The 27,327-nt window shown below is 43.8% G+C and overlaps 2 protein-coding genes across 3 annotated transcripts in view; both read left to right on the top strand.

Annotated features, from left to right (window-relative positions):
• Positions 1-929: 929 nt before the first annotated feature.
• Positions 930-20,577, top strand: trdmt1 (tRNA aspartic acid methyltransferase 1). Of its 2 annotated transcripts, none has more exons than XM_055881368.1 (11): positions 930-1,084; positions 1,892-2,001; positions 12,227-12,303; positions 12,438-12,509; positions 12,949-13,014; positions 13,390-13,459; positions 13,554-13,637; positions 13,860-14,191; positions 15,794-15,851; positions 16,102-16,231; positions 20,210-20,577. In XM_055881368.1, the coding sequence occupies exons 1-11, from the start codon at positions 1,021-1,023 to the stop codon at positions 20,308-20,310; spliced, it is 1,164 nt and encodes a 387-aa protein (XP_055737343.1). In that variant the 5' UTR covers positions 930-1,020; the 3' UTR covers positions 20,311-20,577. The 2 variants fall into 2 exon arrangements, with proteins under 2 accessions (XP_055737343.1, XP_055737344.1); XM_055881369.1 differs by lacking the exon at positions 930-1,084 and adding an exon at positions 9,794-9,911 and having other exon boundaries at positions 1,911-2,001.
• Positions 20,578-20,674: 97 nt separating this feature from the next.
• Positions 20,675-27,327, top strand: part of cubn (cubilin (intrinsic factor-cobalamin receptor)) — a 53,784-nt gene continuing 47,131 nt past the window's right edge. Inside the window, 12 exon segments of the mRNA XM_055881370.1 lie at positions 20,675-21,250; positions 21,678-21,804; positions 22,358-22,492; positions 22,652-22,753; positions 22,847-22,950; positions 23,105-23,231; positions 23,959-24,127; positions 24,830-24,961; positions 25,592-25,687; positions 26,110-26,234; positions 26,652-26,838; positions 27,002-27,120. Of these exon segments, the coding sequence (XP_055737345.1) occupies positions 21,126-21,250; positions 21,678-21,804; positions 22,358-22,492; positions 22,652-22,753; positions 22,847-22,950; positions 23,105-23,231; positions 23,959-24,127; positions 24,830-24,961; positions 25,592-25,687; positions 26,110-26,234; positions 26,652-26,838; positions 27,002-27,120 (1,548 nt within the window). The 5' untranslated portion in view covers positions 20,675-21,125.

The following is a 27,327-nucleotide window of genomic DNA, read 5'->3' as shown; positions in this document are numbered from 1 at the left end:
CCTTTTGTTCGGGGTTGTTTTTTCCCAGTTGCCATTTGTCAAAAGCCAGGACACATCCACAGAGACACAAAAAGTGTTTTCTGATGGACCTTGTCGTTTTAAATAGAGCCTATAGGAAACTTCGCATGTAAGGGTGTGCCGTCGTGACATCCTTTTACGCATCCTTTTATGGATATCGTATCTTCTGGTACAACATTTCTTTCAAAAACTGATATTGGTCACATCCTTAACTTATTCATTACAGGGCCCATAATAAAAATTACATTTGCATGGGATTGCCAAGAATAGAGAATTATGCAGCCTAAATAAATCATTTATGCAACTATGCGATTTGGCTTTTATTCTACATGGTATATGTATCATTAGGCTACCCACCAACATGTGTCCAACATGAGAGTCAAGGTTGATAAAGAACTGAATGGCACTCATTATTCAGATCAAAGTTGACTCCCCCTTCCCCCACCCCATTTTGTATCTGTTGCTATGGGAATGTGCATATTTACCTCATAGACTTGACCCTTCCCTCTGGAGGGTTTTATAAGTGCATACACACTATAGCCTGCATCTCATCTTCATTTCTTTGTGTTGGGGGATAAAGTTTAGGTTTTATATTGCAACATTCCCTCTTGACATGAAAACTATTAAAGCTGACCGTTTCCTGATATAGCATGTGTCTATTTTAGTAAGGTAGAAAAGTATTTCAGGCAGGTTTTAGGATATAATGTACTTAATTATAATAAAACACAATAGAACAGAATATAATAGAAAATCACACATTTTTAACTAATGACATTACAGTGTATCACATATTTATAAACCACATGTCGCCTAGTATAATTAACAGCCTAACTATTTACACAGTCTTTACAGATGTCTATGCAAATTCCATAGTACGCGGAACTTTAATATCCGGAACCTTTCTTTTAGTACTCTACTCTGATCGGAAACGCACCAGTAATGCGTTATCTTGTTTACAATGTGTATGCTGTCAAACCCAGATAGCTCAACTAGGGACCAAACATGGAAAACCTCAGAGTACTAGAATTGTACAGCGGGATCGGAGGAATGCATTATGCATTAGCAGGTAACGTTATGTGAAATATGTAGCTAGTCACTTGTGAGTCTGACTGTCTTTTTGTGTCCAAGCATGCTATAAAGTGGCTAGCCGCGTCCGCTAACGGTAGCAAGTAGATGGTTTTCTTACTGTTGATAGCTAGCTAGCGTTACCTTGTTCTTAATTGGAGAGCAAATACTAAGTTATTGTTTGCAAAGATGACTGGAAATTGATTTGTAGTTAGCTTCTCGCTTAGTAAATCTCGTTAATTTACCCCAACTTTCGCTCATGCTCAATTTACCAAGGTTAATAGCACCTGTCCAGCTAACTAACCCTTTTTAATTCCAATGAAGCTAATTTTTCTTGAAGTGTCCACTACTCCCCACAAATCTTAAAGCATTGGATTGGTGGAGGCATAGTGGACTAAACTCCACTCCATGGTGAAAGAAGTTTCAACTGTGGAGTTTACTTCGTTAGAGGAAGCATGGCTAGCGGGAATTTCTACCATATTTATTAAACCAGTCATTCCCTTTCAATTCAGTGAAAGGAAGTGAACGAGTGTACACTTTGCTCAGGCGGTGACGTTAATTTGGAATCCGAAGATTGACGCAGCCTGTCATGCTTTGACTTTCAACAGGTGTCACTGTCGGTATTCATAAAGTCTATGGGACAATACCTGTTGATCGTTAGATTACCAAACTCATCAGCAAACCACTAGACCTTAGTGCCTACTGTTGTAAGTTAGCTGTCCCATCTTTTTATTTTTTATTTAACCTTTATTTAACTAGACAAGTCAGTTTCATGTTGATTTACACTCCTATTTCTTTCTCTGTACAGAGAGTGGTGTGGCAGCAAAGGTGGTAGCTGCAGTGGATGTGAACACCACAGCCAATGAGATCTACAAACACAACTTCCCCAACACTCCTTTACTTCCCAAGACCATAGAGGTGAGCACTCTTAGACCTGTCAAGGAGGTCCTGGGTTCACAAGAGTTGCCATACTGCATTCTCAACCAACAGGCTACACTTCAGGGGCATACTTAACCAAAGGAAATAAACAATTTAACTGAAATTGTCAGCTCATGTTAAGTCACATACACATGTATTTTGAGAGACATTCAAAGTACCAAGGCTAAAATTAAAGGATATGAAAAGTCTTACTAAAGTCTCTCAAACAACCAGAGATTTTAGGTTAAAGAGATTATTCGGTACATTTGTATACTTTTTAGCCAATAGTTCTGAAAGTAGCCTCATGAGCCAAAAGTGGTCCCTGAATATTGTGTACTACTTCACATATGTGCACCACATCAATACTCTCTCTCGCTCGCTCTGCTGTGTGCATCTTGCTAGCGGTCACTCAAATGGTGAGGGGCTGATGTTCATTGGCTAGAATTTGAATCGCTAGGGGGCTGGCCCACATGGGGGGAAATGTAGGGTTGTCTGCTCTGTCAGCATCCAGTCAGTCATAATGCACAACTTGCACTGTCTTCCTAATAATATAGAATAGTCAAGCAGTTATAGGTCTATGTGTCACTCTCTTCAAATTAGCCCAGACAAAATGTAGGGAAAATGGCACAGCTTCCAGAAAAGTAGTCACTTTCAAACGAGGGTTTACGTGGCTAATTAAGGCAAGACCGTAATTCTGCTCATAAATTATGAACTACACATTGACACATCCAGCCCAAAGCGGGAGGTTTAAAAAAATACTTAGTAGTCGCCAAAGTTCCGGAAAATTTATTTTAAGCTTTAACCTTCTAAATTTTGTCTTCGTTTCAAAAGGAAGCACTTTGCTGACACGTGTAGATAATTCAGTAATTTCAAGGTTACTATTCTTAGATGAGTTTAAGTGATCGTTGACCTGGATAGTAGAAACCAACATGGAATTCTTGTCAATTAGTATAGTTCTTATACAAGAGTAGCTGTTATTGACACAAGATTGTTAATTTGGATAAATATGCTTTATTAATAGTGGGGGCGTACCACAAAATGAATGCCTTTCGTGTCCATTTTATATTTTAAGTAGAAATTGTGCACAAATATTGCATTTTAAAAGCATGTTATATTAAATGAAGTGCCCTTTTTAATCTAGACCATAATTCAATCAGATTGTTAATATAAATATAGACTTACTAAAGTGTCAAAATTCCGCATTTTGACATGTCCCTCTGTGCACCCTCTGTTACTACTATGAAGATTTGAACCCACTTAACCCTAACATTTCTCCATGTTTACAACATCATTGTAAAGCTGTGGTTATTTTGATGTTTTGACAGTCATTTATGAAGATTCATATTTAGGCTATTTCATGTGGTTAGCATACTGATTAATTTACTTCTGTCCCTATTTTTAAGGCCAACCCTGTTACGTGAACTGAACTCTCTTTTTAAAATGGAAACTATTCCTTAAAAAAATAAAATGATAAAGAAACATTGATCATCTAATACTCGAATCATAGTGTAAAAGCAGGTGAGCTGGTTCTATTCTTTTTGGCCATTTGCTGTTTTGTACTGGAAAACTCAGCGGGTCAAGCATAACACATCAACCATGTTGCGCATAGATACAGGCTAGAAATGTTTTAACAATTACATTTCTTTGTTAAGCTTGCATTCAATTGCCACTTCCTGCCCAACCTTCCATTCCCCCTGTCACAAGGGGATTTATGGCTGATTTATGAGGAAATCGGCAACCTTATTACTTTATTTGGCACTTACTATAGTCATTCTTTATTTAACCTCTTGAGATGGCAAAACATGTTTTTTTAAATTAAATTGTGCTCTTTATGACAGAATGTAAAAACTATGTGAAATCCAATTTCTTTTCAACATTTCTCAAAAGGCACTGACTTGGTGGAAGACCCATTGAGAGATAGGGCCTACTCCTTTAGTGTTGCATAGTCTAGGATGTATTTGTTTATTTATCTTTTCCCCACATAATCCCATGACTTGTGTTTTTAATAGGCTGTTTGAGGTAATTTAGTAACTGAGGAGCAGGCTAAGTGAGGGGTAAAGGTTGTCTGCTCTGTCAGCATCCAGTCAGACATGATGCACAACTTGCACTGTGTTCCTGACAGGATAGAATATTCATGCTTTTATAGGTCTATGGGTCACTCTTCAAATTAGCCCAGAGTTTCAGTGAAAGCAGAAGGGCAATTCCATGGTAACGGAATTATGCTGAGACTTTTTTTTTTTTTTTTCACTTTAAAATATATACCAAACAAAAAACATTGATTTTAAAGTTTAACAAACCATAGAACTCTATGCACAACTACTATTTTTAACACATTTTACCAAAACGGGTACTCAACTGGTCTAAAGAAGGCCAGTTTTTTTTATTGCTTCTTTAATCAGGACAACAGTTTTCAGCTGTGCTAACATAATTGCAAAAGGGTATTCTAATGATCAATTAGCCTTTTAAAATTATAAACTTGGATTAGCTCACACAACGTGCCATTGGAACGTTGTGTGAGCTAGGAGTGATGGTTGCTGATAATTGGCCTCTGTACGCCAATGTAGATATTCTATTAAAAACCATCAGTTTCCAGCTACAATGTTAATGTTGTAAATGACTAATGTCGACTGGGCCAACTGTGCTCCGCCCTATAGGACTCCCAATCACGGCCAGTTGTGATACAGCCTGGATTTAGAGGAATAAATGTGCAGATACAAAGTTTGGTAACAGAATAACATTCAAGGAGATTTTACCGTAATTCTGTTACCAAACTTTGCATCTGCATTTACTGTGTACAGTTTCAAAGTAGGCCCAGTCATTTTGCATAGAGTTGTAGGGTTTGTTAATCAATGTTTCCTGTTTGGCATGCATGCTTTTAAAGTGACTAGGCCTGCTTCCCTTTCCATAGAGTTGCCCAGAAGTAAATGGAAATGATGTTGTTGTAGTGTCTTAAATCCAGGGACATTACCTGAAGACAATAGAAAGGCTCACAAGCCTGCATGCGTATAACACATTAAACAGCACTATACCTGCATGCTTTTAGTATGATGTTACCAAATCTTTTATTGGTTGTAAAAATAGAGATTAATGTTATGGGCATACCACTGAGAGTTAATGGTTACACATAGACTTACACTGGGTAGGTTTCATGACATAGACTGACCACCACCCAAAGGACATCCAGCCAACTTGATACAACTGTGGGAAGCATTGGAGTCAACATGGGCCGGCATCCCTGTGAAAAGCTTTCAACGCCTTATAGAGTCCATGTCCTGATTAATTGAGGGTGTTCTGAGGGCAAAAGGGGGGTGCAACTCAATATTAGGATGGTGTTCTTAATGTTTTATACATACATACATACATTCAGTTGAAGTCGGAAGTTTACATACACTTAGGTTGGAGTCATTAACTCGTTTTTCAACCATGCCACAAACTTCTTGTGTCATGACTTCCGCCGAAGTTGACTCCCCTGCCTGTTCGGGCGGTGCTCGGCGGTCGTCGTCACCGTCCTACTAGCCGCCACCGATCCCTTTTTCGTTTGTCTGTTTGTTTTGTCTTATTAGTTGCACCTGTTTTTTGTTTCGTAATGAGTATCCCTATAATTAGGAGTTTGACCCGCCCTTGTTTTGTGCGGGATTGTTTTTTGTTACGTGTGTGTATGTTTGGGTTTTGGCAAGTGTTCTCTCTGCGCCCTTGATGTTCGGGCTTATTCAGTTTTGAATTAAGAAAAAATATAAGGAATATTTTTTTCCAAAGCGGCTCTCTCTCTCTCTGCGTCTGGTTCTTTCGCCAACCTAGTTCCGCGTGACAGAATCCCGCACCTACACAAAATGGAACCAGCAGGAGCAGCCGCGTCTCCTCTCCCATCGATGGAGGAAAGGGTCCTCCATCACACCAGTGTTCTCCACCGTATTGGGTCGGCTATGGACCAAATGATGGAGAGGATGGATCGATGGGAGAGGAGTGGCCTTCCCACCTCATCTCCAGCACCCCCTCCTCCAACACCTCCTGTTCCTGTTTCAGCATCCGGCTCCGGGGCTCTTCGGCTGGCGCTCCCACGGGAGTATGATGGAACGGCGGCCGGGTGTCAGGGGTTTCTTCTTCAGCTGGAGCTTTACCTGGCGACCGTTCGTCCTACTCCCTCCGGAGAGGAGAGCGTGTGCGCCCTCGTCTCCTGTTTGACTGGACGAGCTCTTGAATGGGCCAACGCAGTGTGGAATGGCCCAGACTCGGCGAGGGATCATTACCCTGAGTTCACCCGCCGATTCCGAGCTGTGTTTGACCACCCACCAGAGGGTCGTGCGGCGGGTGAACGGCTGTTCCACCTGCGTCAGGAGACGAGGAGCGTACAGGACTTTGCCCTGGAGTTCAGGACCTTGGCTGCAGGAGCAGGGTGGAACGACAGGGCCTTAATAGACCATTTCCGATGTAGCCTTAGGGAGGACGTCCGCAGGGAGCTAGCGTGTCGGGACACCACACTCACGCTGGACGAACTTATTGACATGGCCATCCGTCTCGACAACCTGCTGGCTGCCCGCGGACGTTCGGAACAGGTCCTGTCGTTTCCACCTCCCAGCCCTCCTACTCCTATCCCTATGGAGTTAGGGGGGGCAGCGTCAAGGGGGACCGGAGGAGGAGTGTCCTCCTGTACCAGTTGTGGTCGGCGAGGGCACACGGCCGACCGGTGCTGGAGGAACTCTTCTGGGAGTCGGGAGGGCAGGCGGAACACTACTCGATCACCCCAGGTGAGTCAGCACCAGACTTACCCAGAGCTTCCTGTTAGTCATATGTTTGTGTTAACCTATTTCCCCGGGTTTTCTCCCTCTCTACAGCATAAGGCGCTAGTCGATTCAGGCGCAGCTGGGAATTTCATTGATCGGGGGCTCGCATTAAGGCTAGGGATTCCCCTTGTGTCGTTAGAGTTACCTTTCCCCGTGCACTCCTTAGATAGCCGACCATTAGGGTCAGGAATGGTCAGGGAGGCCACGGTACCACTGGACATGGTAACGCAGGGTAGTCATAAGGAGCAGATTAGTCTGTTCCTTATCGACTCACCTGCGTTTCCAGTGGTGTTGGGAATTCCCTGGCTAGCTCAGCACAACCCGGTGATTTCCTGGCAACAGAGGGCTCTGAAGGGGTGGTCAGAGGAGTGTTCAGGCAGGTGTCTAGGAGTTGCCGTTGGTGCGACTACGGTGGAGAGTCCAGACCAGGTTTCCACCGTGCGCATTCCCTCTGAATATGCCGATTTGGCTATCGCCTTCAGTAAAAGGAAGGCGACCCAATTACCACCCCATCGACGAGGGGACTGCGCGATAAACCTCCTGGAGAACGCTGCACTTCCTAGGAGTCACGTGTATCCTTTGTCTCAGGAGGAGACAGCGGCTATGGAGACATATGTTACTGAATCACTGGGACAGGGATACATTCGGCCCTCTGCATCACCTGTCTCCTCGAGCTTCTTTTTTGTGAAAAAAAAGGATGGCGGTTTACGCCCGTGCATTGATTATCGAGGTCTAAATTCCATCACAGTGGGGTTTAGTTACCCCCTACCTCTCATCGCTACGGCGGTGGAATCATTTCACGGGGCACGCTTCTTCACAAAATTGGACCTGAGGAGTGCGTATAATCTGGTGCGTATCCGGGGAGGAGATGAGTGGAAAACTGCATTTAGTACTACATCTGGCCATTATGAGTACCGCGTCATGCCATATGGGTTAAAAAATGCTCCAGCTGTCTTTCAATCCTTCGTAGATGAGATTCTCCGAGACCTGCTCGGGCAGGGAGTGGTAGTGTACATTGATGACATCTTGATCTACTCTGCCACCCGCGCGGCGCATGTGTCTCTGGTGCGTAAGGTACTTGGGCGACTGTTGGAGCATGACCTGTATTGCAAGGCGGAGAAATGTGAGTTCTTCAAACAGGCCGTTTCCTTCCTGGGTTATCGTATTTCCACCTACGGGGTGGTGATGGAGGAGAACCGCGTTACAGCCGTGCGTAATTGGCCGACTCCGACCACGGTGAAAGAGGTGCAGCGGTTTTTAGGGTTTGCCAATTACTACCGGAGGTTTATCCGGGGTTTTGGTCAGGTGGCTGCTCCCATTACCTCACTGCTGAAGGGAGGACCGGTGCGCTTGCGTTGGTCAGCAGAGGCGGACAGAGCTTTCAGTTGTCTGAAGGAGCTGTTTACCAATGCGCCCGTGTTGGCGCATCCGGACCCCTCTTTAGCGTTCATAGTGGAGGTGGACGCGTCCGAGGCGGGGGTCGGGGCCGTGCTGTCCCAGCGCTCGGGCGAACCACCCAAGCTCCGCCCTTGTGCCTTCTTTTCGAGGAAGCTCGGTCCGGCGGAGCGAAACTATGATGTGGGGGACCGGGAGTTGTTAGCTGTAGTCAAGGCTTTGAAGGTGTGGAGACATTGGCTTGAGGGGGCGAAACACCCTTTTCTCATCTGGACTGACCATCGTAATCTCGAGTACATACGGGAAGCGAGGAGACTAAATCCGCGTCAGGCTAGATGGGCCATGTTTTTCACCCGGTTTCAGTTCACCATCTCGTACCGACCAGGCTCCCAAAACACCAAGGCCGATGCGCTGTCCCGTCTCTATGATACCGAGGAGCGGTCCGTTGAGCCAACTCCCATCATTCCACCTTCATGTCTCGTGGCACCGGTGGTATGGGAGGTAGACGCGGAGATAGAGAGAGCCTCACGGTTAGAGCAGACCCCTCCTAACTGTCCAGCAGGGGTTCAGTACGTGCCGGGAGGGGTCCGGGATAAACTAATCCGTTGGGCTCATACTCTCCCCTCCTCGGGTCATCCTGGCATCGAGAGGACAGTGCGGAGTCTTAGAGGGAGATACTGGTGGCCCACGTTGGCTAAGGACGTGAGATTTTATGTCTCCTCCTGCTCGGTGTGTGCTCAGAGCAAGGCTCCTCGGCACTTGCCTAGAGGGAAGTTACAGCCCCTCCCCGTTCCACAACGGCCGTGGACACACTTATCGGTGGACTTTCTTACCGATCTTCCCCCGTCCCAGGGAAGTACTACGATTTTGGTCGTTGTGGATCGGTTTTCTAAGTCCTGTCGTCTCATCCCGTTGCCCGGTCTCCCTACGGCCCTGCAGACTGCGGAGGCCTTGTTTACCCATGTCTTCCGGCACTATGGGGTGCCTGAGGATATCGTTTCTGATCGGGGCCCCCAATTCACGTCCAGAGTCTGGAGGGCGTTTATGGAAAGACTGGGGGTCTCGGTCAGCTTGACCTCGGGTTTTCACCCCGAGAGTAATGGGCAGGTGGAGCGCGTAAACCAGGATGTGGGCAGGTTTCTGCGGTCATATTGCCGGGACCGGCCTGGTGAGTGGGCGAGGTATGTTCCTTGGGCTGAGCTCGCTCAGAACTCCCTCCGCCACTCCTCAACGAACATGTCCCCGTTTGAGTGTGTGTTAGGTTACCAGCCGGTCCTGGCCCCATGGCACCAGAGTCAGACCGAGGCTCCTGCGGTAGAGGAATGGGTACAGCGCTCCAAGGACACCTGGAAAGCCGTCCAGGAATCGCTAAAGTTAGCAGGACAACGGCAGAGGAGGAGCGCTGACCAGTACCGCAGTGAGGCCCCCGTGTTCACACCGGGGGACAGGGTCTGGCTCTCGACCCGAAACCTGCCTCTCCGCCTGCCCTGTCGGAAGCTGGGGCCGCAGTGTGTGGGGCCGTTTAAAGTCCTGAGGAGAATAAACGAGGTGTGTTATAGGTTACAACTCCCTAGGTATTACCGTATTAACCCCTCGTTTCATGTGTCTCTCCTCAGGCCGGTGGTGGCTGGTCCCCTGCAAGAAGGTGAGGTGCCTGAGGTCCCTCCACCCCCTCTGGAGATCGAGGGGTCCCCGGCGTACACAGTACGTGCCATTCTGGACTCGAGACGCCGGGTGAGGGGCCTACAGTACCTCGTGGACTGGGAGGGGTACGGTCCGGAGGAGAGATGCTGGGTTCCGGTGGGGGACATTTTAGATCCTACTTTACTGAGAGACTTCCACCGCCTCCACCCGGATCGCCCGGCACCTCGCCCTCCGGGTCGTCCCCGAGGCCGGTGGCGGCGCGCTGCGGGAGCCGCGCGTCAGGAGGGGGGGTACTGTCATGACTTCCGCCGAAGTTGACTCCCCTGCCTGTTCGGGCGGTGCTCGGCGGTCGTCGTCACCGTCCTACTAGCCGCCACCGATCCCTTTTTCGTTTGTCTGTTTGTTTTGTCTTATTAGTTGCACCTGTTTTTTGTTTCGTAATGAGTATCCCTATAATTAGGAGTTTGACCCGCCCTTGTTTTGTGCGGGATTGTTTTTTGTTACGTGTGTGTATGTTTGGGTTTTGGCAAGTGTTCTCTCTGCGCCCTTGATGTTCGGGCTTATTCAGTTTTGAATTAAGAAAAAATATAAGGAATATTTTTTTCCAAAGCGGCTCTCTCTCTCTCTGCGTCTGGTTCTTTCGCCAACCTAGTTCCGCGTGACATCTTGTTAACAAACTATAGTTTTGGCAAGTCATGCATGACACAAGTAATTTTTCCAACAATTGTTTCCAGACAGATTATTTCACTTCTAATTCACTGTATCACAATTCCACTGGGTCAGAAGTTTACATACACTAAGTTGACTGTGCCTTTAAACAGCTTGGAAAATTCCAGAAAATGATGTCATGGCTTTAGAAGCTTCTGATAGGCTAATTGACATCATTTGAGTCAATTGGAGGTGTACCTGTGGATGTATTTCAAGGCCTACCTTCAAACTCAGTGCCTCTTTGTTTGATATCATGGGGAAATCTAAAGAAATCAGTCAAGTCCTCAAAGAAATTGTAGACCTCCACAAGTCTGGTTCATCCTTGGGAGCAATTTCCAAATGCCTGAAGGCACCACGCTCATCGGTACAAACAATAGTACGCAAGTATAAACACCATGGGACCACGCAGCCGTCATACCGCTCAGGAAGGAGACGCCTTCTGTCTCCTAGATATGAACTTACTTGGGTGCGAAAAGTGCAAATCAATCCCAGAACAACAGCAAAGGACCTTGTGAAGATGCTGGAGGGAACAAGTACAAAGTATCTATATCCACAGTAAAACGAGTCCTATATCGACATAACCTGAAAGGCCGCTCAGCAAGGAAGAAGCCACTGCTCCAAAACCGGCATAAAAAAGCAAGACTACAGTTTGCAACTGCACATGGGGACAAAGATCGTAATTTTTGGAGAAATGTCCTCTTGTCTGATGAAACAAAAATAGAACTGTTTGGTCATAATGACCATCGTTGTGTTTGGAGAAAAAAGGGGGAGGCTTGCAAGCCGAAGAACACCATCCCAACCGTGAAGAACGGGGGTGGCAGCATCATGTTGTGGGGGTGCTTTGCTGCAGGAGGGACTGGTGCACTTCACAAAATAGATAGCATCATGAGGCAGGAAAATTATGTGGATATATTGAAGCAACATCTCAAGACATCAGTTAGGAAGTTAAAGCTTGGTCGCAAATGGGTCTTCCAAATGGACAATGACCCCAAGCATACTTCACACAAAGTCAAGGTATTGGAGTGGCCATCACAAAGCGCTGACCTCAACCCTATAGAAAATTTGTGGGCAGAACTGAAAAAGTGTGTGCGAGCAAGGATGCCTACAAACCTGACTCAGTTACACCAGCTCTGTCAGGAGGAATGGGCCAAATTTCACCCAACTTATTGTGGGAAGGTTTTTGAAGGCTACCCAAAACGTTTGACCCAAGTTAAACAATTTAAAGGCAATGCTACCAAATACTAATTGAGTGTATGTAAACTTCTGACCCACTGGGAATGTGATGAAAGAAACAAAAGCTGAATTAAATAATTCTCTCTACTATTATTCTGACATTTCACATTCTTAAAATAAAGTGATGATCATAACTGACCTAAGACAGGGAATTTTTACTAGGATTAAATGTCAGGAATTGTGAAACTGAGTTTAAATGCATTTGACTAAGGTGCATGTAAACTTCCGACTTCAACTGTGTGTAATATATATATATATATATATATATATATATATATATAGTTGCTTTCATAATCACAGTCTTATATACAGTAGCTATGGCTTACATAGAAAGCTGTCAATCAGTCATTCCATAGCACAATCACAGCTTTGAGTAGAAGATGAAATGCTGTTTATCAATTTTTTATTTATTTTTATCTGTCATTTTGTGTAGCTTCAATCAAAGTATTTTTGTTTGGTTTCAGGGAATGACATTGGATGATTTCAACAAATTGGCGTTTGATATGATCTTGATGAGCCCTCCATGCCAACCTTTCACTAGGTATGTGTGTGTGTGTGTGTGTGTGTGTGTGTGTGTACACGTGCCTATGATCTGGTGTTAGCATTTACAGATAATCTCCGTTAGTTCATAGATGTGTTGATGAAGGGACACTGCAATCGTCTTCCTCTCTGTAGGATTGGGTTACAAGGTGACATATCTGACCCCAGAACCAAGAGCTTTCTCTACATCCTGGACCTTCTACCAAGGTTAGACACATACATTTACACTCCCTATTCATCTTCTCACTTGGTCTCTCTCTCCAAGGCCTTGTTTGTTTTATAGGTAGCTAATAGGCCTACTCTGTTTTGTACTATTTCTAGCCATAGGATTGAAGTTCATTCATTCTTTTCCTCCACTGTAGTTACTCAGTTTCCCCTCTTTGTTGCCTAGCTAGTAGCTATTTCTGGAGTCATTGATTCAGTTTCTGGTCACTGAAACCATTGTTCGACACCATCGTGACCATGTCCTTTTCTTACTCATTACATTCTGTTCATAGATAGACTGATGTAATAATATCCTGTTGCATATTGCACATTCAGAGTGTAATAATATTAGCATCAATATGAATTCACCTCTCTGAATTATGTCTATTTTTTTAATGAATAAATACATGCTGTTTGGTTTGACCCTCATCTTTCCCTGTAGGCTCATCAAGTTGCCACGCTTCATTCTGCTGGAGAACGTGAAAGGCTTTGAGACGTCCTCTGCCAGGTAACCATGGAGACGGGAGTCCCCTGCTCTGGAAGCTCGCCACGGTTACCCTGTTGGTGGCCAATGGGGTCCCGGGACAGGCTGTGTGTTTAGCCTTTCTCTGTCGCTGTGGATCAGATCAGTGTACAAAACTTTCTCTGAGCACCAGAGAGCCCACTTCTCTACTAAGTCCTGTAGGCCTATACATTTTTCAGCTAAATGCTATTTTTTTGATTTTGGTTACCACATAACTTCTCTAAAGCCCCTTTACTTTTCAACTGTCATGTACAGTGCATTTACTACAGTCTTATAAAAAAAATATGATCTTACATTGTCTGTGAGATGGCAAAAGGTATGCCAAGAGTGATGTCTGAATAGTTTTTCTACTCTGCCTAGAGACTCTTTGGTGAAAACGCTAAAGGAATGTGGATTCAACTATCAGGAGCTCATGGTTTCTCCTACATGTGTAAGACGTCACCTTTCTTTACATTTGCTTACACTAAAATGATGAGCAGCATAGTGAGCTTACACATCTTCATTCTGTCTATCTCTATTCACAGCTGGGGATGCCCAACTCCAGACTCCGGTATTTCTTGATTGCCAAAGCACCACCAGGATCTTTCTCCTTCCACACCACTTCAGAGGTGGGGCCCGGTCACCTTAAGATCAATCTGTATTATGTTTTGGATAGGATGTACCTAACTACATGTAGTGATGTCTACTTTGCATTCCTGAAAGACAGTAGCTCCATACACTTTGTGGGCAACATTGTCTTCATATACATTTTGTAGACAACATCCTGGTTTTATGTCTTTGTCACAACCAAGTAAACAATGTGAGGTAAACTTATTTCCTCCCATGACCAGATCCAGGAAGGTTTTCCGCACCCCGCAGACAAGGTCTTATTAGAGCCCAGTTCTCCAATCTCACCTAGTCCCACTACAACCACCTACCAAGAGGAAGATCACAAGGAAGATGAAGGTGGTATCCTGTACAAGCTGGAGCGGGCTCAGGATGCTGAGAGGAAGAGCAGTCAGAACAGAGACCAGTCCCTCAGACAGATCAGGGTCTACCTGGAGGACCAGGGAGAAAGGGAGATGGAGCAGTACCTCCTTCCCCCGAAGACCTTGCTGCGCTACGCTCTGCTCATGGATATAGTCAGGCCCACCTGCAGGAGATCTGTCTGCTTCACCAAAGGGTATGGCATCAAGCTGCGCTGGAGCATAGACACAGTAGGGTTTTTTTCCTGGATCAAAAAGGGCTTTAAGTGGTGGGCGGGGGCGTGGTAAGCCCGTCGGTGCAGCTGAATTTCAGAGAATGCTTTAGAGGCCCCCATCTTGGCGTTGTAGTGACGTTTAGGAATTTTTAAGCTTAAATTCCTGCATTTCAAAACATTTCTCCATAGAGCTGAGAGACATTTTTACAGCTTTAAAGGAATTTCCTGCAATTCGACATAGTCTGCTATGGAGCTGAGAGAAAATGTTGCAGTTTTAAAGGTAGACTTAGTGATATGACGTAGATGTAGAAAGTAAACAGCATAGTGGGTCAATTTCCGCAACAACAAAGAGCGTTGTGCGAGGCTCAACTTCTCCAGTTTTGGTCTCGTGGCTCTTACTCTGTAAGTATGAAGCGAACCCCCTACACATAAATCTCACTCATCTCAATATCTGCCGTGCTGCTTGTGGCAATGTCATTTCGCTGAGTCTACCGCTAAAGCTAATTTCCTGCAGTTCTATGCATTTTGCCATGGCTAATGCTGTGTACATTTGCTCAAACATAACAAAATCTATACTGCTAAATTCATTGTTCTGGGAATTTTCAATTCTCCCTGACTGTCTAGCTTTTATTTAGGTAATTGTTAGTTTTCAAAGATTATATTATATATAAAAAAAAATACACGTCCATTATCTTCTACTTACTTCATATCTGGTTTTAGTCCTTTTAAATTTACACTGAAAGTGTTTTTCCATCCCCATTATTCTAATAACATTTCATTTTTAAAAATATATATACAGTGCCTTCGGAAAGTATTCAGACCCTTTGCGTTTTTCCACATTTTGTTACGTTACAGCCTTATTGTAAAATGTATTAAATAAATACATATCCTCAGCAATCTACACACAATACCACATAATGACAAAGCGAAAAATATTTTTTTAAACTGATCGAACAGCTCTGGAGAGACCTGAAAATAGCTGTTCAGCAACATTCCACATCATACTGTACCTGACAGAGCTTGAGAGGATCTGCAGAGAAGAATGGGAGAAACTTCCCAAATACAGGTGTGCCAAGCTTGTAGCGTCATACCCAAGAAGAATCGAGGCTGTAATCGCTGCCAAAGGTGCTTCAACAAAGTACTGAGTAAAAGGTCTGAAAACTTATGTAAATGTCATATTTTCGTTTTTTATTTTGAATAAATTAACAAAAATTTCAAAAACAGTTTTTGCTTTTTTATTATGGGGTATTGTGTGCAGATTTTATTTAGATTGAGGGGGGGGGGAAACAATTTCATACATTTTAGAATAAGGCTGTAACCTAACAAAATGTGGAAAAAGTCAAGGGGTCTGAATACTTTCCGAAGGCACTGAATATATTTATTTCACACTGTTTGCACTTAGGCGGCTCGCCGAAGGATTTCAGTGGCAGAAAAACAGTGTAGAGTAGCACAGCTTTACATCATACTCTCACCTAATCTAGCCTGGTATAACATGCATTTTACCCGACATGTTTTCCATGTGTTGGTATCGTTCTTGTGTAAACTTTAGTATTTGCTGATTTTGTGTCCCCTATTTTTCCACAGCTATGGACACTACGTTGAGGGAACAGGCTCTGTGCTTCAGTCCTGTATGGAAACAGATGTAGGTTTTTGACCTTACAACCTTACACGAGCCACACGTGTCTTCTACAAGATCACTTAGCCAGCTTATGGATACGTCCACCCTCGCAATGTCTAGTAGGTCTTAGACCTGCCTAGCTGCTCCATTACCTGTCTCAATGTGTACATTTAACGTGACAGGAAGCAGAAGCGAGCAGGCTGTTGCATGTGCCTAGGAGAACAGGGTGAGCTCTGCCCTGACAGATTTATTCTTGTTTTGCGTTTCCCCTCAGATGGAAGCAGCGTTTAAATCTCCGGAGCATCTGTCTGACGAGGAGAAACTGCAGCAGCTGTCCAGGTTGAAGCTCCGCTACTTCTCCCCCAGAGAGATAGCCAACCTCATGGGCTTCCCCAAGCACTTCAGTGAGTCATACCCACCCATTAGCCAAAAACATAAGACCTCTATTTGATTAGTTAGTTAATCAAGAATATGTCCAATCAAATGCAGTACAAAACTCCATAAATCATAGGCCTTATACTGTAGGCCATGTGAGGACCTTACTCACAAAGTGATGAAATTAAAACTAGCCTACAGTAGTTAATTAGTTGATTGTCGTCACAGCTAATGCCTAGTCTTATGCACTTGGTAGTTTGCTCCATGTAACCAGGTTAGTTACGGTGAGTGCTAAGCCTAGTTAGCTGCTGTGTTTTTCTGTGCAAAGGTTTTAGCGTAAGGAGCTGTCTGGGTGGGTGATATAATTAGAGAGTAGAGGTCATAGGAAGCAGGCCAAGGTAACAAGATGAGAGAGACCAGAGAGTAAGGGCTTGAGGGCTAATGGGATGACAAAAGAAGGGATCTTAATACTAAGCTAACATATGGAGTTGTTTTAAGGTGGTCATATCATGGATCATTTCATTTTTGGACCCCTTTAGGTATAAAAAAAAAATATATATAGATATGTTTGTTTGGGTTAAGATATAGAATTTGGCCTTTACTACTATAGAAACGCATCGACTAAGACATTCATAAATGGCAAAGAAAATCAGTCGAAAAATAAGTCATAAGGAATAAGGTTTTGAAGTGTCTGTCCTATACCTAGGAGATATAAGAAGGCTCAGGAAATATACAATTTAATTTGTACACATGCAGTGCATTTGGAAAGTATTCCGACCCCTTGACTTTTCCACATTTGTTACGTTAAAGCCTTATTCTAAAATTGATTAAATTGCCCCCCCCCCCCTCAATACTACTCACCTACTCACAATACTCCCCCTACTCACAATACCCCATAACGACAAAGCCAAAACCTGTTTTTGCTAAATGATTGCAAATGTATTAAAAATTTAAAACTGAAATATATAACATTTACATGCAGTACCAGTCAAGTTTGGACACCTACTCATTCCAGGGTTTTTCTTTATTTTTTACTATTTTCTACATTGTAGAATAATAGTGAAGACAACACAACTATGAAATATAAAACCCATGTAATCATGTAGTAACCAAAACTGTTAAACAAATCTAAATCTATTTTATGTATTTGAGATTCTTCAAAGTAGCCATCCTTTGCATTGATGACAGCTTTTCACACTCTTGGAATTCTCTCAACCAGCTTCATGAGGTAGTCACCTGGAATGCATTTCAATTAACAGGTGTGCCTTGTTAATTTGTTGTATTTCTTTCCTTAACGTGTTTGAGCCAATCAGTTGTGTTTTCTACAAGGTAGGGGTGGTATTCAGAAGATATCCCTATTTGGCAAAAGATCAAGTCCATATTATAGCAAGAACAGCTCAAATAGGCAAAGAGAAACGACAGTCCATCTTTACTTTAAGACATGGTCAGTCAAATTTGTGTCAAAAGTGCAGTTGCAAAAACCATCAAGTGCTATGATGAAACTGGCTCTGAGGACCGCCACAGGAAAGGAAGACCCAGAGTTACCTCTGCTGCAGAGGGTAAGTTCATTAGAGTCAACTGCACCTCAGATTGCAGCCCAAATAAATGCTTCACAGAGTTCAAGTAACAGACACATCTCAACATCAACTGTTCTGAGGAGACCGTGTGAATCAGGCCTTCATAATTGAATTGCTGCAAAGAAACCACTACTAAAGGACACCAGTAAGAAGAAGAGACTTACTTGGGCCAAGAAACATGAGCAATGGACATTAGACCAGTGGAAATCTGTCCTTTGGTCTGATGAGTACAAATGGAGATTTTTGGTTCCAACCACCGTATCTTTGTGAGATGCAGAGTAGCTGAACAGGTGATCTCAGCATGCGTGGTTCCCACCGTGAAGCATGGAGGAGAAAGTGTGATGGTATGGAGGTGTTTGCTGGTGACACTGTCAGTGATTTATTTAGAATTATAGGCACACTTAACCAGCATGGCTACCACAGCATTCTGCACTGATGCGCCCCCCCCCATCTGGTTTGTGCTTAGTGGGACTATCGTTTGTTTTTCAACAGGACAATGACCCAACACACCTCCAAGCTTTGTTAGGGCTATTTGACCAAGAAGGAGAGTGATGGAGTGCTGCATCAGATGACCTGGCCTCCACAGTCACCCGACCTCATCCCAATTGGGATGAGTTGGACCGCAGAGTGAAGGAAAAGAAGCCATCAAGTGCTCAGCATATGTGGGAACTCCTTCAAGACTGTTGGAAAAGCATTCCTCATGAAGCTGGTTGAGAGAATGCCAAGAGTGTGCAAAGCAGTCATCAAGGCAAAGGGTGGCTACTTTTAAAAATCTAAAATATATTTTGATTTGTTTAACACTTTTTTGGGGTTACTACATGATTCCATATGTGTTCATGGTGTTGATGTCTTCACTATTATTCTACAATGTAGAGAATAGTAAAAATAAAGAGAACCCTGGAATGAATAGGTGTGTCCAAACTTTTGACTGCTACTGTAAGTATTCAGACCCTTTACCCAGTACTTTGTTGAAGCACCTTTGCGCTCGATGCACAGCTATTTTCAAGTCTGTCTAGAGATGTTCGATCGGGTTTAAGTCTGGGCTCTGGCTGGGCCTCAAGGACATTCCTAGACTTGTCCCAAAGCCACTCCTGCATTGTCTTGGCTGTGTGCTTAGGATCATTTTCCTGATGCTTAGGGTCATTGTCCCCCCCCCCCCAAATCTGAGGTCCTAAGCGCTCTGGAGCAGGTTTTTTATCAAGGACCTCTTTGTACTTTGTTACTTTCCCTCGATCAGGTCTAGTCGCCCAGTCCCTGCCGCTGAAAAACATCCCCACAGCATGATGGCTCCACCACCGTAGGAATGGAGCCAGGTTTCCTCCAGACATGATGCTTGGCGCTCAAGCCAAAGAGTTCAATCTTGTTTCTCATGGTCTGAGAGTCATTTAGGTGCCTTTTGGCAAACTCCAAGTGGGCTGTCATGTGCCTTTTACTGAGGAGTGGCTTCCGTCTGACCACTCTACCATAAAGGCCTGATTGGTGGAGTGCTGCAGAGATGGTTGTCCTTCTGGAAGGTTCTCCCATCTCAACAGAGGAACTCTGGAGCTCTGTCAGAGTAACCATCAGGGTCTTGGACACCTGTGTTCTTGGGGACCTTCAATGGTGCAGAGATGTTTTGGACTCCAAGTTGTAGAAACATCTCAAGGATGATCAATGGAAATGGATGTACCTTAGCTCAATTTAGAGTCTCATAGCAAAGGGTCTGAGTACTTATGTAAATTAGGTAATTCTGTTTTTAAGCGTAGTAAATTTACAAACATTTCTACAATCTGTTTTTGCTTTGTCATTTTGAGGTATTGTATGTAGATTGAGGTAAAACAGAATAAGGCTGTAACGTAACAAAATGTGGAAAAATTGAAGGGGTCTTAATACTTTCCGAATACACTGTATTTAACCCCTTATTTTTGTTGGCTCAAAACTTCTTCCATTAGTTTGTATGTGTTACCTTCAGACAAGTCCCAATCACACGTGGGGGTCGTAGAGCAAAACGGAGAGAGTCACCCCTGGCCTACAAAGGTTTGGCCTTTTATGGGACATACCATTCGGACGCTACAGACGTTCTCGTGAGAAAAACGATTTTCGAGATGTCTCCTGGTCTGACAAACACAGCTGTAGCTCGGCCACCTTCCACCACAAATGCGGAAGATCGACATAGGCGGATTTGGTGGATTGAGACGCAGCCCATTCAAAAACACATAATAAACAAATATCTTTAGCTTAAACTGACAGATTTTGATGGTGTTTTTTTCATTATGTTACTTAGACATGTGTCAATAGACTCTCTTAAGGATTTTAATGAGGTATGGATATTCCCATAATACTGTTTAGTCTCTTGACAATACTGGGAAAACACCTGGAAATCAGGATCTGTTTAGTCTTGTTCATAGGATAATATGTGATGTAATGATTTTTTTTTTTTTTTTTTTGCAGCTATCCCAAAGAACATTTCCACCAAGCAGCAGTACCGAGTCCTGGGGAATAGCCTGAACGTTCATGTGGTCGCCCGGCTCATAGAACTCTTGGTATCCTAACCAGGCATATACAGCTTATAGTATTTTTGGTTAGGATACCATCTGCCTTGGGAAAAATACTGTTTTTCAGTCTATGTTTAATAACTGAGATAATGTAGCCACAGTCTGTCTGTCCTACAGTCCACAGTTGATCCAGAGGGACAAGTTACATTCTGTATTTATTGACCAAGCTGTGTAAATTATGTACTACACGACATAGATTGGAATCATGGAATCAACTTTTGCAGATGCCTTTACTAACTGAATTAAATAAAATGTTTTTTGTTACATTATTTTGTTCTGATTTTCTCAACTTGTATGTATTATGATGGCAGTAATTATGAATATGATTTGAGCCTTCCTCATTTATCAAGGAAGTTCAAAAACCTTTAATCTTTTATAGATGAGAGAAACTCCTCATCTCCTTTGGACCGTACACTCATTTGAACCATACACTAAGGAAGAGGCTTCAAACAGCCAGGTCCCTGCATGTGTTACTGTTAGCTAACTAACGTTCACTCCAGCCGATCCCTAACCTCTGGTTATTCATCTCTTAAATCATGTGATGGCTCGTGTCAATCACCCAATAAAAGGACATAACCGGTATGTAATTGTGTTTAAAATGCCCCCCCCCTCCCCCTTTCATCGTTGGGTAGGTTTGGGTGTTTTATGGTTCTATGTGGCTGCCATTGCCTGCTTCCAGAAGAAGACCAGTGGGGACAAAGTGCACCCCTGTCCTCCCCTGTCCCTTTCTAGAGGCATTAGAGTGTTACATCAGGTCTGTACGGCAGTATAGTGTCTGAAGAGCGGGTGTCCAGGGACCAGACTCTCTCAGCATGGCTCGGATACAGCAGCTCTCCTGGTTGCTCTTCGGCCTCCTCTTCCTGGTTGGACTACAATGTGACCAAGGGGAGCACGCCGCCCAAGGACCTCGCAGCAAGAGGGACATCAGTAATGACCAGTGAGTTTGGTGATGAAAGAGGATTTTAGTGATGGCCAGTGGTTGTTGGAATTGTGGTTATAGTTTTCTTTTGTTAATTTGAAAGAATGCAGTGTCTGCTAAAAGCAGTTGTGTAATAATTATTTAAAGTGATTGAATTTGTTACATAAACTTTACATTATTCGCTTCAGTCAAGCAACTCTGATCTTCAAAGCTCAACCAAGCATCACCTCCAAAGGGTGCATTTAATCTATTGCTATTGGAGAATGAGCTCATTTGTCATCGAAATCATAAAAATATGAATTAACAGTGTTTAGTACCTAACCTACATGCTAAATGATATCTTCTGTATAGTGGTACGTGTTGTGTATATACAATTAAAATGTTGATACATTAAATCTGTTCACATGTAAATGAATGATTTGAAATAAATATCTGGTCCTCCTAGGCCACGCATGGTATCAGAGAACGGTCACCTGGTCTTCTCCACCCATAACAAAGAGATCCGCTTCCAGACCTCAGGGTCAGGCAGTGTCAAAGTGGGAAATGAGGACCTCACTCAGCTGATGAGTCAGGTACACACACACGCGAGAGAAAGTCTTAAATGGATAAACATATTCACATTGACAGACAATTTGTAGAAATGTTTTCATGTTTTGTACCGTCTTTTCGAAAGGCATCCATCTTTGTTACTGTTTTTTTCCAGCTAAAGTTGTAGAAATCATATCAGATCAAGTGGTGGATATCACCATGGATATGGTAATTGGAACATTGGGACGTGATTTAGTTTTCTTATCCACTTATCTTGTTCACATAACTATCTTTAGGAAAATATGCCCAAAAAGCACATTCTTCAAAATATTCCATCTGTTCAGGACTTTGTTCTGTCTCTCAACATCTCTATAAGCGAGTGTTTTCACATGATACTATGAATCATTAACAACTTAGAAAGAGCAGACTCTGCAATTCAACCAGCATTTGACCAAAGATCAAAATGTATTAATATCTAATTTTATTGTAGCATGGTTATTACTCTTTAGAAACATTAATTTAATAATGGTGAAGAAACATTTTACATCAACATTTCCATTCCAAATCTCATTTACTTCTTACTTCGTATAATTTCAGATCAAAACAAACAAAGCTGACATTGACATTATAAAACAAAATGGAGGTGGAACGTCCCCTGATGTCACTAACCAACTCAATACGCTCAACACAAAGGTGTCATCACTTGAAACTAAAGTGACAGCACTAGAACAGGTAAGTACAGTAGGGCCTACTTCTTACATGTTACATATTGAGTATGATGAATCTTACTCTTATAACAAATAATAATTTCCTTAACTCCAAACCCCTTACCCTCTTCCTCTCACCCTTCCTCTGCCTCTGTCCTCTCCTTTCTCTCCCTGCCTCTCTAAGACGGTCCAGAGAAAGACATGTACCAGTAATCCTTGTCAGAATGGAGCCACCTGTCTAGACCTGCTGGACTCTTTTCACTGCATGTGCCCCAGCAACTGGGGGGTAAGTGGACACTGGAGTTGACACAGAGGGAGTGTGCGCAAAGCTGCATATATGTGTTATTCCTGTTTTAAATCTTGTTTTGTGTGTCTGCAGGGTTCCATCTGTGCTGTGGATGTGAATGAGTGCCAGATCTTTGTCGGGACCTCTCAGGGATGTCAGAATGGAGCCACTTGTATCAACACCCCTGGATCCTTTACGTGAGGCCACACACACACACACACTGAGAGAGACACACACACACACACACACACACACACACACACACACACACACACACACACACACACACACACACACACACACACACACACACACACACACTGAATCTGTCTTCTTGTATTTCTCTTCCAGTTGCGCCTGTTCACCAGAGTGGTCTGGTACCCTGTGTACGACCCGCTATGATGACTGTCAGGGTGCTGCTCAGGACCTGTGTGTCCATGGGACATGCATCGACGCAGACAGAATCACACCGAACGTGGTAACTGTCAATCATCATTCAACAGTCTCCTATTTGATTTCATGGATCTCATCTGTATAAAAACAGAATTGTCCGAATTTTTTTCTTAGCTGTAGCCTGCCCTGTTTAACTAGCCAAAGATACTTTCATTTAATTAATGAAGACTGTCTAGACAAGGTAATTTATTTCAGCCAACGTCTTCACCCTGGTCCCTTGGCTTCAAACAATTAGTTTAATGTGATAAATGCCCTGTGAAGAAAGCAATTACTAGACTAGATTTAGCACTGCTAGCTACCATAGCCTTAATGTTTATTTAATTTTATTAGAGTAGACTAGAGCAATGAAACACTTATTCTTCATAGTGATGATAGATCTGAGACCTGCATTAGAGTAGTAGGGACCAATCCATTACCAGTAGTACAGTGCCAGTGGTCTTACATGGGAGTAGCTATAACCATTTATCCCTTGAATATCGAATCAATTAAATTATTTATAGGCAGAGATGCCTTCATCCTCTTTTTTTTTTAAAGGCCCTTTGCTAATCTTATTGAGTCTCGGCTCAGTAGGCCATGAACATCATGGAAATAGAATGACTCTAGAATGACTGTATTTCTATGACGCAGGTCATATCACATCAGTGATTCACTACTAGTGCGTCTAAATGTGCTCGGTACACATTCTGTACATATTCTATTCATGGGAGTTGACATTAATCCAGGCCATGCCATGTTGTGTTATTTCCTTCCAGCCCAAGTTTAAGTGTGTTTGTGATGATGGTTGGATGGCCCCCGCCGGCAACCCGGCCTGTATCTCAGACGTGGATGAGTGTAGCCTTGCCCAGAAGCCTTGCTCCACCAACCCCCCTGTGACCTGTTACAACACCCAGGGCTCCTTCTACTGCGGCTCCTGTCCTGCTGGTGAGAGCCGCTCAGTGCTCACAGTTTCCTTATCATCAATGGTATTGTGCATTAGGTCTGAGGAAACTGATGTTTGCTGACCCAAAATGGCTGACATAGTTGGTTACCTCAATGTGGTTGCCAGATGGATGCTTCTTCCATCTTCCAAAATAGCATGTTTTGATCTTGAGTCGAAGTGCTCTCAAATTCAGTTATACAAGAGTACTTCTTAAGACAAAGACATTGCTCCAGCAAATCTGTACTTTACTGTATTTCTTGGGTTTGAACTTGGAAGTACAAGAAAGTACAAGATTTGCGATTCGTGAGCGTTATTGAATATCATTTGGAAACGGCTGTCCTTAGCTCCTTGCGGGACTGCCCCTCTCAGGTGATACTCTGACATTAAGGGATCTGGGTCCTATTTCTTTACTCTGGGAACAGCCCCATCGCGATTAACTGAACTCTACAGAGGAACACAGGCTGGTCTATGTGTGAAGATGTGTGGATCTTTGTGATGCTTATTGTGCGTAATGTGTGTGTGTGTGTGCATCAGTAAAGAATAAATGTTATGCTTGCTTGTATATCATTACCATAAACAATGCATCTGTAAACTAAATGTGAATGTAACCTTGAATAATATGCCTATGCCTAACTGTGTAATAAACAATGATTTCCTGTATTACAGTAAATGTCCTTAGCACTGTTTGTTGTGCATTCCCCCAGGATGGCAGGGCAACGGCTACAGCTGTCTGGATGTGAATGAGTGTTCCACTAATAACGGAGGATGCTCCACTACTCCTATGGTCCAGTGTCTCAATACCATGGGCTCCTTCCACTGTGGAACCTGTCCTCCAGGTACCCATATCTGTATCTGGAGGAATCTCTTCTGGATCCTCTTCTTTCTTTACCTTCCTCTCTGTACTGTTTTCTGGTATTTCTCTAGGAGTTAGAAAAGGTTCTCTGTTGCTACAACTGATCTCTTGGTGACACACACGTAACATTTAGACCAACGTGGTCTTGGTCAGGTTACTGTAAGAGTGTCCTTACACAACCCTTGGTTTGAAAGTCAAAACTGAGCTGGTGGATTTGGAGTACCACAGAAGAAAGCTGTCCTGTTTTCCTGTCCGTGGTTACGCCGGATGCCAGCTGGCAGGTGGATGCTAGCTGACTCCTGGTAGTTTTCAGTAATATAGCTCTGATGAAAAGCAGATGCCTGACTATGTAGTGTGTTCAGCGCTAGCCCCATTCAGAGATCTCTGTGTGTATACTCTCTACCCCTCTGGCTCAGTTTCTGTCTCTCTCTTTTTCAATCTCACTTTGTCGACCTCTCCTCTGTCTGTCCCTGTCTGTCTCTCATAATTAGACATTGTGCTCAACAGTATTTTATGGCCCTTTTTTATAATTCAAAATGTTGCTTTTTGACTGATGTATAGACCCACTGGTTCATTGGTGGATTGATTGGTTAATTGATTGATCTGTATCCAGGCTATGAAGGAGATGGGAGAACCTGCACTCAGGCTAACATCTGTGCCAATAACAATGGAGGCTGCTACCCCCTTGCTACCTGCTCTTCCACTCCAGGTAAACGTGTACACACCCCCATATCTTTACGGCACCTCATGACCGCTGGCCGTGAGGATAAGACAGGGCCATTATAGCAGGCGTTGACAGCTCTGCTCTCTCTCACCTCCTGATGGCTGACATCCACTATAAAGCCTGTTACAGCCAGGAGACTAGATTATGATGCTATCTCATGAGTAGAGGCTGTGAGTGCTGAGAGACACCAGAGATCAATGACCTATTCACCTATGGGAGGAAATGTAGTATACTTTTGTTGCATGGTAGTTAGAGAAATAAACCAACTCTCCCTACCAAATTGTCCTTGTTCGTGCTGTATCCATTCTCCCTCATCTTTATACCCAGTCCAGTAAATGCACCTGTGTCTTTTAATGTTATGATGAGTGAGTTAATCAAGTATCCTGACCATGTCTCTGTGCTTCCAGGCTCCACCCTCCCAGTGTGCACCTGTCCCCCAGACTACACAGGAAATGGCTACGGCCCAACAGGATGCACCCAGAGCAGCAATATCTGTCAGACCAACAATCCATGTGTCAACGGACAGTGTGTGGTGAGCGTGGGTTCCATGGGACTCTAGCAGTTTCTCAGGACCAGGATTTTACTCCTTAACCTATGATTTGTCCAGTTTTCATCTATACAGTATATTATTTAAGCAGTAAGGCATGAGGGGGTGTGGTATGTGGCCAATATACCACAGCTAAGGGCTGTTCTTAAGCACGACACAATGCGGAGTGCCTGGATACAGCCCTTAGCCGTGGTAAATTGGCCATATACCACAAACACCCAAGGTGCCTTATTGCTATTATAAACTGGGTACCAACCTAGTTGGACCAGTAAAAATACATGTTTTGTCGTACACGTGGTATATGGACTGAAATACTACAGCTGACAGTCAATCAGCATTCAGGGCTTGAACAAACCCAGTTTATAATTGGGTTTTGGTAACATTTTTGCTGTATCCTCCCAGCCTACTTCCACAGGGTATCTGTGTACCTGTAGTCCTGGCTGGGGAGGGGTGAACTGTGACCAGAATGTCAATGAGTGTGCCAGCAACCCATGTCAGAACGGAGGTACCTGCAACGATGGACTCAATGGATTCACCTGTACCTGCACTGACCAGTGGACAGGGCCAACCTGCCAGACCGCACAGCAAGGTGTGTGTGCGTGCATGTGCTCGTGCCGTCACTGCTTTGCATGTATATCTGTGTCTTTATGGAATGATAAGGAGAAAGTGACTTATTTCAGGGAGTTTTGCTGTGTATGTACAGTGTGTGTACTGTGTGCTTCACTTACCTGTGTGTGTGTGTGTGTTGTCAGTGTGTGGGGGCTACCTGACTGGCCCGGCTGGTACATTCAGCTACCCCAATACCCCTGGTAGTGACCAGTATGACCACCAGGTCAGCTGTGCCTGGGTCATCAGAACAGACGCCAACAAGGTCGGTGTAATCTAATGCCACACAGTCACTTACACGCAGCAGGTCCTGGACCAGACTACACATGACAAGACTGGACTCACAGTCTAACAAAGAGTTTGGCATATGCTCTTCCATGCTGTTACATCAGTAGTAATGCAGTATCCCATGGAATAAGCATTTTTGTGACATTTAGAACATTTGTTCTTTTCATTGTGCACGCCAAGTAGC

The sequence above is a fragment of the Salvelinus fontinalis genome, chromosome 25 (genome assembly GCF_029448725.1).
Source record: "Salvelinus fontinalis isolate EN_2023a chromosome 25, ASM2944872v1, whole genome shotgun sequence".
NCBI classification, from domain to species: domain Eukaryota; kingdom Metazoa; phylum Chordata; class Actinopteri; order Salmoniformes; family Salmonidae; genus Salvelinus; species Salvelinus fontinalis.
The sequence above is the reverse complement of the archived record's forward strand: the minus strand, read 5'-3'. Positions and strand labels throughout refer to the sequence as shown.